At 38.0% G+C, this 17159-nt stretch overlaps 1 protein-coding gene across 6 annotated transcripts in view; it reads right to left on the bottom strand.

The window, feature by feature from the left end:
• Positions 1–1039: 1039 nt before the first annotated feature.
• The window catches only part of rfx1 (regulatory factor X1), an 87139-nt gene continuing 71019 nt past the window's right edge, over positions 1040–17159 (bottom strand). For 3 of the 6 annotated variants that reach the window (XM_033012229.1, XM_033012231.1, XM_033012230.1), the window contains 4 exons: positions 15616–15824; positions 13919–14072; positions 10116–10161; positions 8407–8696 (listed from right to left, as the gene is read on the bottom strand). In XM_033012229.1, the coding sequence (XP_032868120.1) occupies positions 8539–8696; positions 10116–10161; positions 13919–14072; positions 15616–15824 (567 nt within the window). In that variant the 3' untranslated portion in view covers positions 8407–8538. Of the gene's footprint in view, positions 2460–7410; positions 8697–10115; positions 10162–13918; positions 14073–15615; positions 15825–17159 lie in introns of those variants that run through there. The other 3 variants (XR_004409894.1, XR_004409895.1, XM_033012228.1) reach the window with 2 other exon arrangements.

Genomic DNA, 17159 nt, shown 5'->3' with positions numbered 1-17159 from the left:
CATCAGCCATGAGACGAAAACGATTTGTTAACCACCACTGTTAGCACTTGTTAACAGCCAGTAGTTAACTTGTAGTTCTACAATGTGTCATCAATACATCGATCCATATTCCCCAGTAAATGTAATTGTGTTGTGACCATGTATTAATGACGCTGCGTTCCTTTAAAGATTCCTTCTTAAACCTCATTGTCAGGGCTCCGGACCCCGAGCACGGGCTTTTTCTGGTGTGCAGGTTAAGTCACGTTATTTTATTATTCTCTCTCTCCCCCTCTCATTCTCTCCCTCTCTCCATCCATCGTTCTCTCCCTCTCAACATGATAGACCACTCTGGAAATGCAAGTTTTGCTGTACACTTCATACTGTAGAACGCCTTGAGTGATTTAATGGGGTTCGATTATTTTTTTTAATCTGCTGTCTAGAATTAATCGATACCCACGCTATTTACCTTATATCAGATTTAAATCGGAATTCCGATTTTTTTGTTTCCCTATTTGTCAATTTTTTGTGCCTGATTATTTGGCGGCCAATCAATCGCTGTCTCTAAGGGGGTTGCGTCCAATCACCGACCAGCTTCCCTTAAAATTCCTGTCCAATCAACAAATCGTATCCTCCCGTCCAATCAGCTGCTGTCTCCAAAGGCATTGTGTCCAATCACATAATGTGCTGGTCACTCGGCGGCCAATCAGACAGTCTCCGAGGGGCGTTGTGACCAATCACCGACCAGCTTCCCTTACTGAGATACCTATCTTTATTTGAATGAGTTACTGATACAATGTGCATGTAATCATCATACCCAGTGCATATAGGCTTAAAATGGCCCTGAAATTTACCATATTACAAAACAAAACATTTCTCACGGGGGGCTTATAGCATCTACCCCTCCCTCCATCCCAAACTCAGCCTCACGGACCTTAGCGTACCCCTAGTTCCTAAAACCCATTTCCATCACTGCTTGGAGAACAATATTTCCTGGTCATGGTAATGCAAAATGACAAAGTGTCCAATCCCTAAGACTTCAAGTAGAAGACAACAACAGACATTTTTGTTATATCTGCTCTTTTATTTAAAAGAAACACTACAAAAAGTAGAAAACAGCTTTTGCACCAAAACGAAACACTCATACAAATGCTTACATATCACCCCAAGCTGAATGACAACACTAAACAGCGCAGTCTCAAACACTGCTTAGTTCTCTCGAGATCCGTAGCTCAGCAAAAGCTAACCAAAGTACCCAGTTTACAACAAAACTAAGCATTTCTTGTTTATACAAAATACAATATTTACTTTTCCGATACAGAACGGCATCCAACTATTTCACAGATGTATCTCAAGACTAAGGTTCCAACAAATAAGGCCATAATGGTTCAGAAACAAATATATCAAATAATCATTTTCTTTTCACAACTCACCCAATATTAATGCAACGTGTAATAAATATTATAATTACGTACAAAAGCACAGATTGTTTAGTTTTTCAAAACTATATGTAATTTGGAGTTACAAACTGGTACAACAAATATATTACAAGTGCCTCAATTAACTGCAAAATACATAAGTCACATCACACACTCTTTATTTGAAAAAGGAGAAAAACAAAAACCCTACAAATGATTAAGTTAATATTAAGTGTTAACAAAAGGCAACAGACTGTTCTGCCATCAGGCTCATCATGTTGACTAGAATTGTGTGAAGGAAACTGAATTCAATGTCATATTATTGGTGAAGAGAGAGTGGTAACCACTGTGCATTATCTTTCTGCAAACCTATCTTCGGGTGGTTTGACAGAGGCACTTATCTTAGTTTGAGGCTGTATTCTTTAGACGTTCTCTAATGTACCAGAACTATGAGGCATCAGCTAAGTTCTGCAGTGCAGAAAGAAGTTGAGCGAATACACCCTTCACAACAGAGGTAAGGATCCTCTCGTGTACAAAGGATAGCTTCGTAAAAATGGTAAATAATAGCTAAATTAAACAGAAAGCCTAATGCAGCAATGCCCATTTCTCAAATATATATTCATAATTTGGATCTGTGTGATGCAGAATAATCTCGGATATATAAATACGTTTCCGCAAGATACTAAAACTTGCCTCAAAATGGAGGATGCTTGAATTTATTGGTTTATAATTGCAATAAAATATATAGGAGTCAACATCTTTTATAAATCAAAACCTGGGCTCCTCAAATGTATCCCATTCCACTACCATAGTTTAGCTGGAAGTAAATCAGAAATCCTGCTGTATATATATTTTCATTTTACATCCAGCTCCATTACACTGCCAGGCTGGACATGGTTCCAATTACACACTTTGGTTGTGTAAGAACATTGTGCTTACAAATTGCAATTAATTCCACTGGTTTCCTCAGGGAGGAAAGAACATCAGATGCTGGGTCAAGACAACATGTGGATGATGGCCATGAAGTACACAGGTTGTAATTATGATCCTGTCCCATCTGCTTGGCTGAAAAAGGATTTGGAAAGGAGTTACTGTTTGCATAATTATGAATGTGAAATATCTAAATAATCCAGCATTAGATTTAATAACCAGATACTAATTCTGCACAGAACAAATGGCTGTACATTCCTGTTATTCACTATTGGTTTTTTTGGAGTTAAATAAACTGAATTATTTAATCAAGTGAAAAATTATCAATAGTAGAACTTATGAAACATGCCACTGTATATATTTTAAGAGCTGCAGACCTTTGATTAAAAAGTAGGATTTACCTCAGTATATTCGTGCATTACAGCAGTGTTCATTGGTTTAGTACTAAAATCGGATTAGTTGGGCAAATGGGAAGAAATGTTCACAACTGCGTTTATCATTGAGTAGTTTTTGGACATTCACCGGGGAGAGGGAGTGTTCTAGCTGCGGTTCACAGTCATCTTACACAAAGTACACTTACCCATGCCTGACTTTACAAGTCGCAAACCACTCATTCACATATTGAACTTTCCTTTGACCCAAATCAAACTGAATGATCTGCAAAACTCCTTCCCTTACCCATGCACAGCTAGGCTTTTAGTATTGGTACAAATCCACTTTGAGGAATGTGCGTTTTAAAATATAAGAGCTCCTCTGTTCTAGTAATACAGACTATGTTCTGGCTTCTAAAATGGTGCTCCAGGTGACACCAGCCTTTGCTGGCTATGAAGGTTTTAATTGACAGGACCAACGGTAAGCACACACTCACCACAGGCATATGATCCCAGGCATCGCCTGGTCAAACTCACTTTGTTTGGGCCGTTGAATTGGAATTTGGCAGAAGAGCAACCTCTGTTCTTCACACAATAAGCAGAACAACTGAAACATCCCATCCTCCTGGCACTTGTCTAAAGTTTGTCTACCATCCAGACTAGTTACTGGTGACCAGGCAACACATCAATGCTGGGAGCAACCCTATCTCTTTCCAGGAAAACAAGCCTACATTGACCTGGGAGCCAAAGTACATGAATCCATTGTCCTGGATTGGGGCCTGCTAGTTAGTGGTCACTACTGGCTCAAGGAGGACTGTCGCAATATGTTTGATGTATACGTGTTAGCTGTTCCTCCTGTTCTCCAATTACCTGGCATGTTCTCCTTTCCACAGAACAAGGGACATCTGAATTCCACACATTCAATATTAAGTGACTTAATAAGTTAATTATCATCAAACTAGACAACTATTAATATCCCTGCCTGAAAATGGGGCAGTTTTAAAAAGCTCAATGACTGAGCTCAGTTTTGGGCAGTCATATTGATCTTTGATGGTGAGGCTCTTGTCTTGTCCACTGCCAAGCTGTTAAGAGAGAGTGCAGAAACTGTAACGTTGATGGCTGGTTTGCAGTGAGCATAACAGAAAAATACTCCACGTTGAGAGAGTTTGTTAATGTACAACCGACGAATAACTGATTACTGTCAGTGTACAAGCTGAAATTCCTTACTGACAATTAAAAACAACAAAACAGTGCTGTTGAAGCAATAATTGGAGGCACAGTGGTGAACCATGACTCCGATTCACTTCAGGGAGAGGACTGCATCCACTGTCCTTTCTTCAACCGTTTTAATCTAAGTTCACCCCGAATGAAAGCTATTTCATCTTCTGCCTTTGCTTTGGGTATGGTTACACACTACAAAAACTGTACCATCAGCAGGCTACTCCAATCATTTGGAAGGCCCATGTCATGTTATCCACAAGTTTGTTATAGTCGAGGGAACTCCCTCATTACAGCGCGGAATACTCCCATTTTTAGCAATGCACGCAGATAATTATGGGTGTAAATAGATTATTAGCAGGTCCAGATGCAGTAGTACCTAATGCTATGGTCAAGAAAAGCAGGCCCAAAGGAAATGGATCTCATGGTACATGGGAGGCTTCTAGTTTAGAACATCACTGATCTACTCCTGTTCAATCACCACAACAGCTTAAAATTGATCCAACCTAGGTATTTTAAAAATAGAAAATGCAAGCATGCCACATATTTAGCGATTTTTTCGCTGAACCTGTTAATTGTTTCCTTTTCTTGCGTGGAGTTTTCCACTCCAAGTAAAGAGGAGTGTTTCCATGAGAACTTCTACGTAATCTAAAAGTCGTTGAGTCCCATGTGGAACATGTGCATTTGTGGTGAAGATGTCTCAAGCAGGCGAAACTGGGCGCTTGCAGCTTTTAATGGAGCTGCTCTTGTACTCCAAATGCCTATACTGGACAGTAATTTGGCATGGAAGTTGGGAGAGGCAGGGAATGAAAACTTTGTACAAAATAAGTTTCGGTGAGGGCGTTTGCTACCATTAAGAGTCAAAATACAATTTCTGTCTTTTAAAAAGCCTTTTAGTTTTAGTTTTAGTTACTTTTAAAACTAACTTTAAAAGTTAGTTTTAAACTATCTAAAAGTCAGTTTAACTGTTAAACTAATTAAAAGTTTAATATTTTAATTTAAAAGATAATTTACTACTAATTATGAAGACCAGCCAATGTAGGACAGTTTCACTTCTCGTTGAACATCTACTTGGACATGTTGGTCGGTGTGGGCAAGTTGAGCCGAAGGGCCTGTTTCCACACTGTATGCTTCTATGTCTACTGGCAAAGATAATCCTCAGAGGGCCGACAAATCACAACAAATATTAAAGCCATTTGCTCCTCTTTCAATTTGTCATAATGCAGGACTTAATCCAGCTCAGCACAACTAAAACCAAGTTTTGCATCTTGATTCTGAAATCTAAAACAGTTTCGTTTCAAGGCACAATTATAAAATTACGTTTGTATGATTTAAAAAAAAATCTTCACTGCAAATTCAAATAACATTTCCCTTTAGTAGCTAGTCAGCACTCAAGTAAATATCACTGTTGCCTTGCTGCTCTTGAATCTTTGTTTTAATTTAAGTATTAGCATAAATTTGATTATTATTTATTCCTTAAAGCACTGCTCTGGACGTACTGGATAATTCTGCACAACAGCAACACAACAGCCCTGGGATCATTTTATTTCCATTTCTATTGAGCAAACTAACTTAATAAAGTTGGTTTTGGTGCATTTCTTCCTCAACTTTGTTTGTTTCCTTCTCTGTGGCCAATTACACATTCTCTCCTTCAGCATCCCTCAGTATTATTTTCATTTTGACTGCACCAATATTATTTTTAATTAATTTCCAGAATTAATTTGACTCATCTAGCTATGCATCAGTTGTTTACTCAAATGATAATAAAACAAATAATAGTTAATATCATTTTCTAAGATATATATTCTAATTCTTATTTAACCCTTTGGAACTGTTGTTCTATTTATGCATCCAACTGCAGGGGTTTTGCATATTATACGAGTCAGCATTTGTTACCTTTCTAGACTGTATTCCAGCAATAGACTATATTGCTGGAAGCTAATTCAGAACCTGGTGTGAATTTAATCTCTAGTTACTCTCAGCACCATGAGTCAGGACAGAACGGGATTTAATGAATGGAAAAGAAAGTTGATAAAGAAACAAATTAAATAAAATTTAAAAAAATCATCAACCATTAACAAGTCATGACAGCACAGGACTAGATTAAAATAATGGATATGAAAGAGCTGGCACAGTGCAAAGTTTGGCTGATTCTTGTCAGAAAAAAAAGTGTGTTTCGATGCTGCATTATCTGCTCATTGTCCCCTGCATTTTCTGGTTTTATTTCCAATAAGTGTATTCCTTGGAAATGTATCAATCCATTCAAATAAGTGTGGCTCCAAAAAGTAATAAGTGGTTTAAACTATAGCTTCTAAAGGACAGTTTATTAAGCATTCAACACATAGCCTCCATTTTAGCTATTCTTCTTTCAACGCTGATTCAAATGAATTGTTTTTTTTGCTTCCTGGGTCACTGAGTTGTAGGTACACACAGAGCAGCAGTGCTTAATGAATCATCTTGAATATGGGTTTCCAAGAAAATCAAAATCAAATTAAATGTTAGGCACAAACATATGATAAAGGTCAAATTTGTAGGCTTGAATTCTGATTATTTATCCTAACACAATAGTATTTTGATACAACAGCCTTGAATATAGTTAGTGGGCAAGTTGAAAATATTATAAATTTCCCATTGATGCAAATTTAGCTTTTATCAACAATTAGTCTTTATCAATGTACATATAATATATCTCTGAAGTTGATTGAGTAGAACTCTTAATAGCAATTGTCTATAAACTCAGAATTCATTGATATTCAAGGCATGGCTTATCCAACGGAACAAGGTTCATTAGGACTATGTCAGAAAAGACAATGAAATGTAAAGCAAACAGCCTAATTCTCTATTCTTCTTTTGATGCAATATTGAAAGGGAACACTGCACAGAACAGAACAAACCAATCCTACTATGGTAAATGCATCAATTACATAATAAAAGTAAAATGATATTTAGAAATGATGTTGCATGCAACAGCTCCTGATTATGTGTCAGTAGATTAGTAAAATGGTACTGGTATGAATTTTGCTACTCACCAACTAATTTATGGTATTGGGAAAGTTACAACCTAACAAAACAGCATCCTGATATTTTTCCCTCTCTTCTGCTGCATTGTTTTCATCCCTGCCTGGTTTTACAAATGGATAAAATACACTGCAAAGGCAATAATGTTCAACCTAAAATAATACAACTTGCCTAACATAATCTGAAAACCTAGTCGCAATCTTAGGACACTCCATACACTGTGAAATGTATAACATTTGCAGCTTTCAGCCTATTTTAACTTTTAGTTCTCTCATATCCCTCATTTGTAACTAATGTAACCAATCCTCATAATGGGATATTAAATAAAATTTTAAAATACTTTTTTAATACAATAGGCAATAAAATGTTCAATTTCTGACTAGCTCAGTCACATAAATTTTGAGTTTAAAGCCAAGAAAATAAAAGGCGAATGCTTACAGTAACTCTTTAAGTAATAATTTCTCATTTTAAGATAGCACCTTATTGTACTCTATGTAAGTGCTCAGTTCTTCAAGTTGAGAAGCAATAAACAGGGCTGCAGTTGAAGGGCCACAGATTCAAAGGACAAAACAGCAAGGTGATGTAGATTTTGCTTGACATAACCTTAATTCTATGAACGGTAGAAGAAAATATCATAACAATTATAAATGATTTACCTGTGTGAAAGTTAAAAAAAAGTGTTTTTCTGTTATGCAAACCAGCTGGTGGCCATATGAAAGCTGCACATTCTTTTAACAAGTCTAATACACAGCGCTTTAAAAGTCAGTGACAACCAAAACAGCTGAAGAACCCTTCCAAGACTGATTGAAAAGAGAAATGCTCTACCAGAGTGAAAGTATGAGCAAGTTTGTCATTATCAGTGAGTTATGTCTCAGCAATTTAATTCCTGCATCCTCTCTTCAACCTTCTATTCCTGTCAGCTGGTTAACTGTCGATTATTTTTGCTGGGTTATGTTTCTTGTGCAATTTTTTTTTAAATTGAGGAAACCCATAAAAGCTGGCCTAACCATCCAGTAGGTTTCAAAGTTTATTCTCACTAATGGTACACTAGAAAGCCCAACACCAAGCACTCTGCTTCCTATAAGTGAGCACTTTTTAGTGTACCTAAATACAAGGTTTTGAGCGAACCTCAATCCGTATTTGCTTTTGAAATCAGAGTGATTTTCCATTTTGTGTTATTACAGCAGCACCAAAGAAATATTCAATGTTACTTATTTTCTTAACAAAAAACGAGCAAATATCTGCTGAATGAGATTAAATTGTGGTGTTTGGGCAATTTTGGGCTCCTGTGACATTCAAAAGCAGCACAATACTGAGCTTGGTAGTGCTTTAGCTCTCATATAATCTGCGAGCTGAGTGTTTTTAAAGTTAGTAATGATGTAACAGCAGTCATTTACTAATATACTATACTCCTAGTGGAAAGATTTTCTTTATTTCTTAAATACAATTTATAAATAAATGTTGAACTAAAATAATTTTGGTAGAAGTTTGATATTCGTGATAACTATAGACAATGTCTTTCTATGCAATGGCTATCAGGTGCCGGGAGAGTTAATGATACTAAATTCAAGCAAAAGTTTTCCTCTTTTGCATCCTACGTTATATATTCAGTTGGTTGGTGGTGCTTGAACAAACACCCCCCTCGAGTCTGTCCGTGACAGTTTGGCTGGTGGCTCCAAGGAGTCCGTCACTAACATGGTCTCATTGTCCATTGGAATCTCTTGTTGGCTGTCATCATCACTTTCTTCTTCCTCCTCCTCTTCATCTGATTAAACAGAAACACAGATACAAGTTGATCGCAGCCCGATCTTATGCCTCCACTGAAATCCATTCCTTATTTAGCCCCTTTTACTTTTTTCCCCCGATGGTTTGGATCAGAGATGGCAAACCATAGAATTCTACTTAAACACCTACTTAGTCCTCTGGCAGAATGCCTCATCGTCAGAACTACCAAGACCATTCCCTTAAAGGGCCATCCCAGTCAGATCCCTCACAATCAGAGCATCGGCAACAACCCCTTGGGACGGCTGTGTTGGAGATGAGATTGTCATCCATCTCCTTGTTTTGTGGGGAAAATTTGGGAAGAGTTGATGATGATGATGATGATGATAAATACTTTATTAATCCCCTCGGGGAACTTTAGGTGTCCAGTAGCCAACACAGTCAGAACGTAAAGCAGACAATACATAAAATATGGACAATACATGAAAGCAATAAATACTTTAAAAGAACCCAATAAATAACTATTAAAAGTGCAAAGCATCCCCATACAGCTTTAACGGTCAGTATTATAAAATCTAATGGCTGCAGGATGAAGGATCTCCTGAACCGCTCTGTTCTACAGCGCAGGGAGAGGAGCCGGTTGTTGTTCCGTGTGCTCCTCTGACCCTCCAGTTTCATGGAGGGATGCCTGAAGTTGTGATGCAGGGATATTTGTTGATATTCGTCCTGATCAGGTGCACAACCCAACTCTGCGCTCCATTGTCTCCACCCCAGGGATATGCACTGACATAATCCACATATTGATAAAGAATCCACATATTGATAAAGAACCCCCATGCCCTCTTCACTGAACTTGAAAAGTTGAACTTCACTGGTCTTACAGTGAAAGGTATTGTCCCTGCTAGAGTACGCCAAACCGGCATGCTCTAAGATCCAGGACCATTTATTTTATTGTTTTTTAGTTTAGTTTAGAGATACAGCACAGAAACAGGCCCTTCGGCCCACCGGGTCCGCGCCGACCACTGATCCCCACTCATTAACACTAGGGACAATTTTTACATTTACCACGCCAATTAACCTACAAACCAGTACATCTTTGGAATGTGGGAGTAAACCGAAGATCTCAGAGAAAACCCACGCAGGTCACGGGGAGAACGTAAACACTCTGTACAGACAGCACCCGTAGTCGGGATTGAACCCGGGTCTCCGGCGCTGTATTCGCTGTAAGGCACACCGCTGCACCACCGTGACTTTGCTGACGCTAGACGTGGCCACATCAGGTTAAGTTTAGATGTCAATCTTTAAACTGAGCCAAGCGAGGATCATTTCTGGTGAATGACAATACTGCATTTTATTAAATATTTACTTTCACCTCAAAGAATTTTCACCAGTGCCATAAACTCAGCTGTAATAGAAAACTGTAGAGGCGTTAAGTTATTTTGTGCTCAGTTACTGTACTAACCTTTGTCAGGGTCCAGAGGGTTTAAAGCCCGCCCAAGATCAGCAAACTGGAATGCAAAGAAAAAATATATTAGTTTGACTTTATTGCACTGCTATAATAAAATGGTTGAAGAGATATGAACCAGCAGCCTAAATATTAGCATGTTTGACTGACAACAAGCAGCTGAAGGACATAAGCATCGTAACTGTTATACACTAATTAGGTATGTTGCAAAGCCTACCTGAAGCGTCTTTGAAAATCTGCCGCTGTGGGTGTGCGAGATTTTGGCGCCGTTTAGAGGGGGCGGGTTTAAAACGCGATTTTCTCTAGGCTGTTCAAATCGAAGATGTTCAGCCTAGTTAATTATTAACGAAAAATCGCTGGAAGACCCCGTCGCAAAAGCTATTATTAGGTTTAAAGGCCTTGAATAATAGTTATAGTAGTTTAAAAATCAATCTCTAAACCCGCGACCGCCAGCAACCGCAGGGTCTCATAAAGCAGATAGCAGAAGGTATGCTGCATATTTTTACATTAAAAAGGGCTTCTTAAGATCCCTTTATACAAAGTTTAATATTGCGAGTAGCTCAATTTGGGCCCATTATATCCCGCAGTATTTTTCTGGGCATTTGGGGCACAAATCTACCGCAATGTGAACGTTCTAAACCAGCGCGTTCCACAGGGACCCACTGGAAAGCTGATTTAAATGGACATTTATTTACAGCAATTGAACACTGAATTCCTTCCATTTGGCCTATAAATTAATGTAAATGAGATTTAAAAATCATGCTTTATTGTGAATTATTTGTGAATATTATTTGGACATTTAGGCTATTTAAAAATGTTAATCATTTATTAAGAAATGGATAGATGTTTAGATCTAGTAATTGAAGTCTGAAATTAGCTACAATTAGGTAACTAACTAATTATATGCTTTAATTTCAGGTCATCCAAGTAAGATTATTTTATATTTGTTTCAGAATGCTTCAATCTATGATAACTGAAAATTTCATTCAGTTCTCTTAATTTTTAAGAAAGTTATGGGCTTTTGACTGTTCACGATCACAACTTTTTTGTTATGTCCATAGAAAATCAATAGGGAACAAGATGCTCATTTCCGAGTATGAAAATGGCCATAACTTTTTAAATACTTGAGATATGAAAGTGAATTAGGTGTCAAATTAAACTTATTTTTATGCTTTATCTGATGGGATAAATTACAGACTTGATTTTTAAAATCTCAAAATTTTGTAACATTGCTACACTAATGCATAAAATAGAATGAAGCTGATTGGTGACTCCCTTGTTTTAATCATGCTGTCAGAACAAAGGTAGCCAACACAGAAAATGCTGGTCACACTCAGCAGGTCAGACAGCATCTGCGGAAAGAGAAACGGTTAACATTTCACGCTGAAGATGAGAGGTGGGGGGTTTTATACTATTTTCTTTATGTTTCTGGCTGGGTAACTGTTGCATTATTCTTTCTTTAACAATGTCCTGGTCTTTTACTGAATTCTGAAATGTTTGCAATCCACAGTCTCAATGTTTATTTGCCAATATTATAAGTTTTTGAGATAATAATTGTCTTTAACTCGATAGCCACACTTGAAGCACATTTCCTGAAGGATACTTTTTCGCTTAAACTGGGGGAAGGAGGAAGGATGAGAGGGGCAAGGGGAAGAGACAGAAGTGGAAGGGCCGAAGAGAATGGTGGGAAAATCTGATAAGATCCACCTTTGCTGCTCAGTCACCACAGCATTTCCTTTTCTCCACAGCCAATTAATATTTAATTATCATGTGTAGTGAGTTTGGCAATTTTGGAAACAACAGCATTTGGAAGATTGGAAGATAACCATCTATTCAGTTGTTTTGTTGACTTAGGATTTTCTTGTTTTACATGTTTAGTAAGTGACTTTGACTTGCTCCAGAGGCACAGAATTGTTGAGGCAATCTATCCACAAGCTAGATTTTTTTTTTCTCGGCATTCAGTGCTAATTACTTTTATTGGACAAACTGCTTCCATGTGAGCTGATGGTAGCATGGCTGCTCAAGGACACATGGGACAAATAGTATTTTGCCTTTACCAAGGAGAATTAACGATAGAAAAAGCAGAGCAAAGCATGAAATATAATGATAACCGTCAAACTAGCTATTAAAGGGGAACCAGAAAGCGATTGGAAACTAAAGACTCAGAAAGGAAAGGCAACAAAACATAACATTTAAACATTGAAAACTTTTGGGAACAACTTTTAGATTTTAAACTTTAGAGATACAGTGCAGAAACAGGCCCTTACAATTTACAGGTCAATTAACCTACCTAACCTACAAGCCTGTACATCTTTGGAGTGTGGGAGGAATTTGCAGCACCCGGAGAAAACCCACAGGGAGAACGTACAAACACCGTACGGACACCATTCGCAGACAAGATCAAACCCAGAACTCTGGTGCTGTAAGACAGCAAATCTACCGCTGCGCCACTGTGCCACCCACATTTGCATAAAGAATAACTCCTCATCATTTTCGTTTTTCTCTTTCTGAATGCCCAAGGTTCTGGGATTGCAGGAGTACAAATATGAAATTAATTAGATTCATTTTTGTGCTGCTGAATTATCGGTAGTAGCCAGGTTTTCACTATTTAGGTCACCAATGCAGCCATTTCTTATAACATGGTGACATTGTGAGGCAAAGCAGGAAACAGCTCAAACTATGTCCTGCAATGTACACCGATTTGTAATTTATACCACATCTTTCGCATCACAAATTACAGAGTAATATTTACATTGATTTGACTGAAAACGCGTCATCTTTCAAGAAATTTCTGGATCAATGTTCCACATATTTATCACTTCAACAAAACAAACCATAAGGATGCCAGCTGTTTTAACTACTGACCCTAAGAAAATATTCAATTTTGACCTAACATTTTGCTTATAAAGGCCACTGCTTCATTATTTGGAGTATACCTGCATTTAATAATTTTGAACCAAAAATCAAGTTATGTTCTCATTGTTAATACACATATCTAAGAATCCTGATAACTCAATATTTTCCTCCGTATTTAAAAATTATTTTAATAAAATTTAAAATAAGAGCAAAGTTGTAAACTCATACATGATCCATGACCCACTACAAAATAACTTAAAAAGTATGTAAAATCTTAATCCTATTAAAATAAGTCTTGTCAAATGTCATTCAGTAAGACCTACAAAGTGGATGTATTGGATTATCAATTCTCCAATTCAACTAGTTCACATGGTTATCATCTTCACACTCAGGCCACTGTTTTTAAATCACTTTGCCACCAGAGTAGATATGGGCATGGTAGAACAGATGCAAGGTATGTATGTTATAATACTACGCTAATTTACATCACCACAATACATCACATCTGCTCTGCCGCTCTGCTTATTCGAGTAAATATTTAAATTTAGCTCAGTGCCAGACTCTGTTCTACATCAGAATTTGACACGAATGATGATATAATTGAATGCCTAATAAATGCTTTTATCATACATTTCAGAAAGATGATATTTGAAGATTCTGCTGGCTGAATATATTCGGTAAAAGCACACACTGATGGATATTTTAATTTCTACAAATTTAAAGGGGTATTTCCTTGTTTTTAAAATTAGATTGTTTAGTGCTTTCACAACTCAGAATAGTTGCTCATTATTTATGCAATTGGAAAAGTGCACATTGTGTCAACAATAGGTGGCAGCTGTACAATTGTAACAAACATTTACAATGACTGTACTCAGCATGCAGGTAAAAAATAACACATACCTATGTGCAATTGCAAATTGACAGGGAGACACATAGAGACTTACCTCACCCATGACAGCAATGGGTGTTTCTCCCTTTGCCTGAGCCACTCGGTGTTCTATCAAATAGTACATGTATTCATCATACAGAAGGCGAATGAGATGAAAAGACCCAAAACTTGCCGCACTCCTTAAAGTCAAATCGCGAATCACCATTGAACTAGAATAAGAAGAGAAGCTGTTTCTGCAATCCCTTTATACATGTTTAAACTTGGAACACATTCTTAAATTATTTATTTTTGAAGCCTTTAAGTCGGAAGGGAGAGTGTACGCTGGCGCGGTTTAGCTGCCGCTGCTCTCTCTTCACATTGTGTTTTTGATTTTTTTGTCTTTGGATCGAATTCTGTCTTTAATTTGTGTATTGGTGATGTCTTTATTATTTATTTTACTCCGATTATATGTTTTTTTACTCTTGTTAATTTCTGTAAGGTGTCCTTGAGACTTTGAAAGGCGCCCGCAAATAAAATTTATTATTATTATTATTATTATTATCCCGTATCACTCTCTCCTTGATAAAAGAAAAGCAATGTATCAGGTGGATAAATGGCAAAAAAAAAACTGTATTTTGTAATACAATATAATACTTTATTAGCCAAGTATGTTTTGCAAAATACGAGGAATTTCATTTGTAAGTGAAGAGGGATCCAAGTTTCAGAGTGCTGGCTTTTTCAATTTAAAAAAAATCAAAAACTGATGTAATAATAAAGATGGGGCAACCAGTGAAATAAAAATCAAACCGAAATATTGAGTGCGTTCCACTCCTCAGATTCTGTCTGATCTGCTGAGAATTTTCTGGCTTTATAGAGTAGCATGGACTGTGGAATGTTTTCTTTTCCTGAAGAAAAAGGACTCAAATATTTTCCCCTTTAAACTGCACGTGGGTTGTAGAGTTAATGAAATATAACTATTACCGTCATGATATTAAAGCATATTGCAATGTCATCCCTTGTAGGATTCCTGCTCCTTTTAGGTATTGAGCTTCAGTAGTGCAAGGACGATACCAGAAAGAAGAATAACTAACCAAAGATCAATGAACTCAGGGGGTATCCCAAGTCTTGAATGAAAGCTTTTAAATTCATGTCTACTTTTCCAAATCATAAACCTGTGTCCATAAAATGCCGCCTGTCATTACACATTTACAGTTGAGGGTGTTATTAAAAGTGAGGCAACATATGTACTGCCACCTAATAAATATGCTGATAGAATGGTGATCTGTCAGGAAGAATGTTTGTACATGCTGCAGCACCACCTTTCGACACTGGATGAAGCGTATAGAAACCTAATTGGCTGCTTCTGCTTCACAAAGTCTTTGAAATTTATTCACCAACCCTTCTCTGCTTTGAATGCTATATGTGAAACAAAACTTTACAGGGTAAAAAAGGGGTCAAGGAAAGAGCGTTCACGTCGCGGCTCTGTCTCCACCAATCTTTCCACCACCACGCACAAAAAGCGCAAGACAGACACTATTGTATGCAGATGCCGAGAAGTGCGTTCAGCTCTGGCTGAACAACTTCTATTCTTGTGTGTGGACTCGACAAGACGAAGAATAAAAAAATAACATTTTGTTTCATTTAACTGAAGTGCGTTGATGACATTCCAATTTAATTAACACAAATGGCTAGCTGGTTCTTCATGACTTATCGACCCTCTTAATTAGATCACTTAATAGTTTGCTCTGAGGAGATAAGCAGAAAAAAACCCACCTGTAGAAAGACCACTTGAGAAGGAATTGTTTGGCTGCTTTGGGGAAACTGGGGCAACCATGATATGGTTTGAGGACCTGGGTCACCACGCTGTCTAACCAAGTTGCCCATTGCTCCAGGGAGTTCTGCTGCTGCAAAGTCATCTTAAAGTCCTGCTCCAGCCTTTGCACTATACCATCCTCACAACGACACACCCATGAGGCTTGCTCCTAGCAAAAACAATACAACATTGTTATGTAAATCTGCTCACAAACTACAGGTACTTCTCATGTGTTCCCAGAACACTAGTTGGACACAATGTGAGTGACGAATTATACAATACAATAGGTGCAGGTGTAGGCCATTCGGCCCTTCGAGCCAGCACCACCATTCAATGTGATCATGGCTGATCATCCCCAATCAGTACCCCGTTCCTGCCTTCTCCCCATATCCCCTGACTCCGCTATGTTTAAGAGCCCTATCTTGCTCTCTCTTGAAAGTATCCAGAGAACTGGCCTCCACCGCCCTTCGAGGCTGAGAATTCCACAGACTCCCTACTCTGTGAGAAAAAGTGTTTCCTCGTCTCCGTTCTCCTTGTAAACCTACGCTGCACTCCCTCAATAGCAAGAATGTCCTTCCTCCAGTTAGGGGACCAAAACTGCAGACAGTACTCCAGGTGTGGTCTCACTAGGGCCCTGTACAACTGCAGAAGGACCTCTTTGCTCCTATACTCGACTCCTTTTGTTATAAAGGCCAACATGCTATTCGCTTTCTTCACTGACAATGCTATCTGGATTATGCGAGCAGAATTGGTTATAACACAATTTTGATCCTGAACTAGAGAACCACTTAAGAGTTATTGACTTAATAAGAGTTATTAAGCTTTGGAAATTGACAAACAGAAAAAAAGCTATCTCTGTTTCCATGTACCTTCCCCCACCCTCTAGTAACCAATCACCATCCTCCCTGAAAAATACAGCTGCTATTTTAAGAAGGTAGAAATAAGGAACTGTATAGAGGGTGGTTAACAAAAAACACAAAGTGCTGGAGTAACTCAGCGGGTCAGGCAGCATCCCTGGAGAACATGGATAGATGACGTTTTGGGTCAGCACCCTTCTTCCGACTGAAGATGAGATGTATGAAGAAGTGTCCTGATCTGAAACATCACCTACCCAAGTTCTACGGAGATGCTGCCTGGACAGTTGAGTTACTACAACATTTTGTGTATTTTGCTGCTATTTTAAGCTTCTATTGATACTTGGGGTTATACAGCATGGGAACAGACCCTTCGGCCCAAATTGTCCATGATGCTCCATCCAAATTAGTACTATTTTCCCATGTTTGGATAGTATCCTTCTAAATCATTCCTTTCCATGTATCTGTCCAAATGTATTTTCAATGTTGTGATAGTACCTGCCTCAACTACCTCCTCTGGCAGCTCATTCACCCTCATTTTGAAAATATTGCCCCTCAGGTTCCTATTAAATCTATTCCCTCTCACCTCAATCCTGTACACTTTAGTGCATTTTTCCCCAGCCCAAGGAAAAACAGTATTTATCATTGGA

The sequence above is a fragment of the Amblyraja radiata genome, chromosome 35 (genome assembly GCF_010909765.2).
Source record: "Amblyraja radiata isolate CabotCenter1 chromosome 35, sAmbRad1.1.pri, whole genome shotgun sequence".
Lineage (NCBI taxonomy): Eukaryota > Metazoa > Chordata > Chondrichthyes > Rajiformes > Rajidae > Amblyraja > Amblyraja radiata.
The sequence above is the reverse complement of the archived record's forward strand: the minus strand, read 5'-3'. Positions and strand labels throughout refer to the sequence as shown.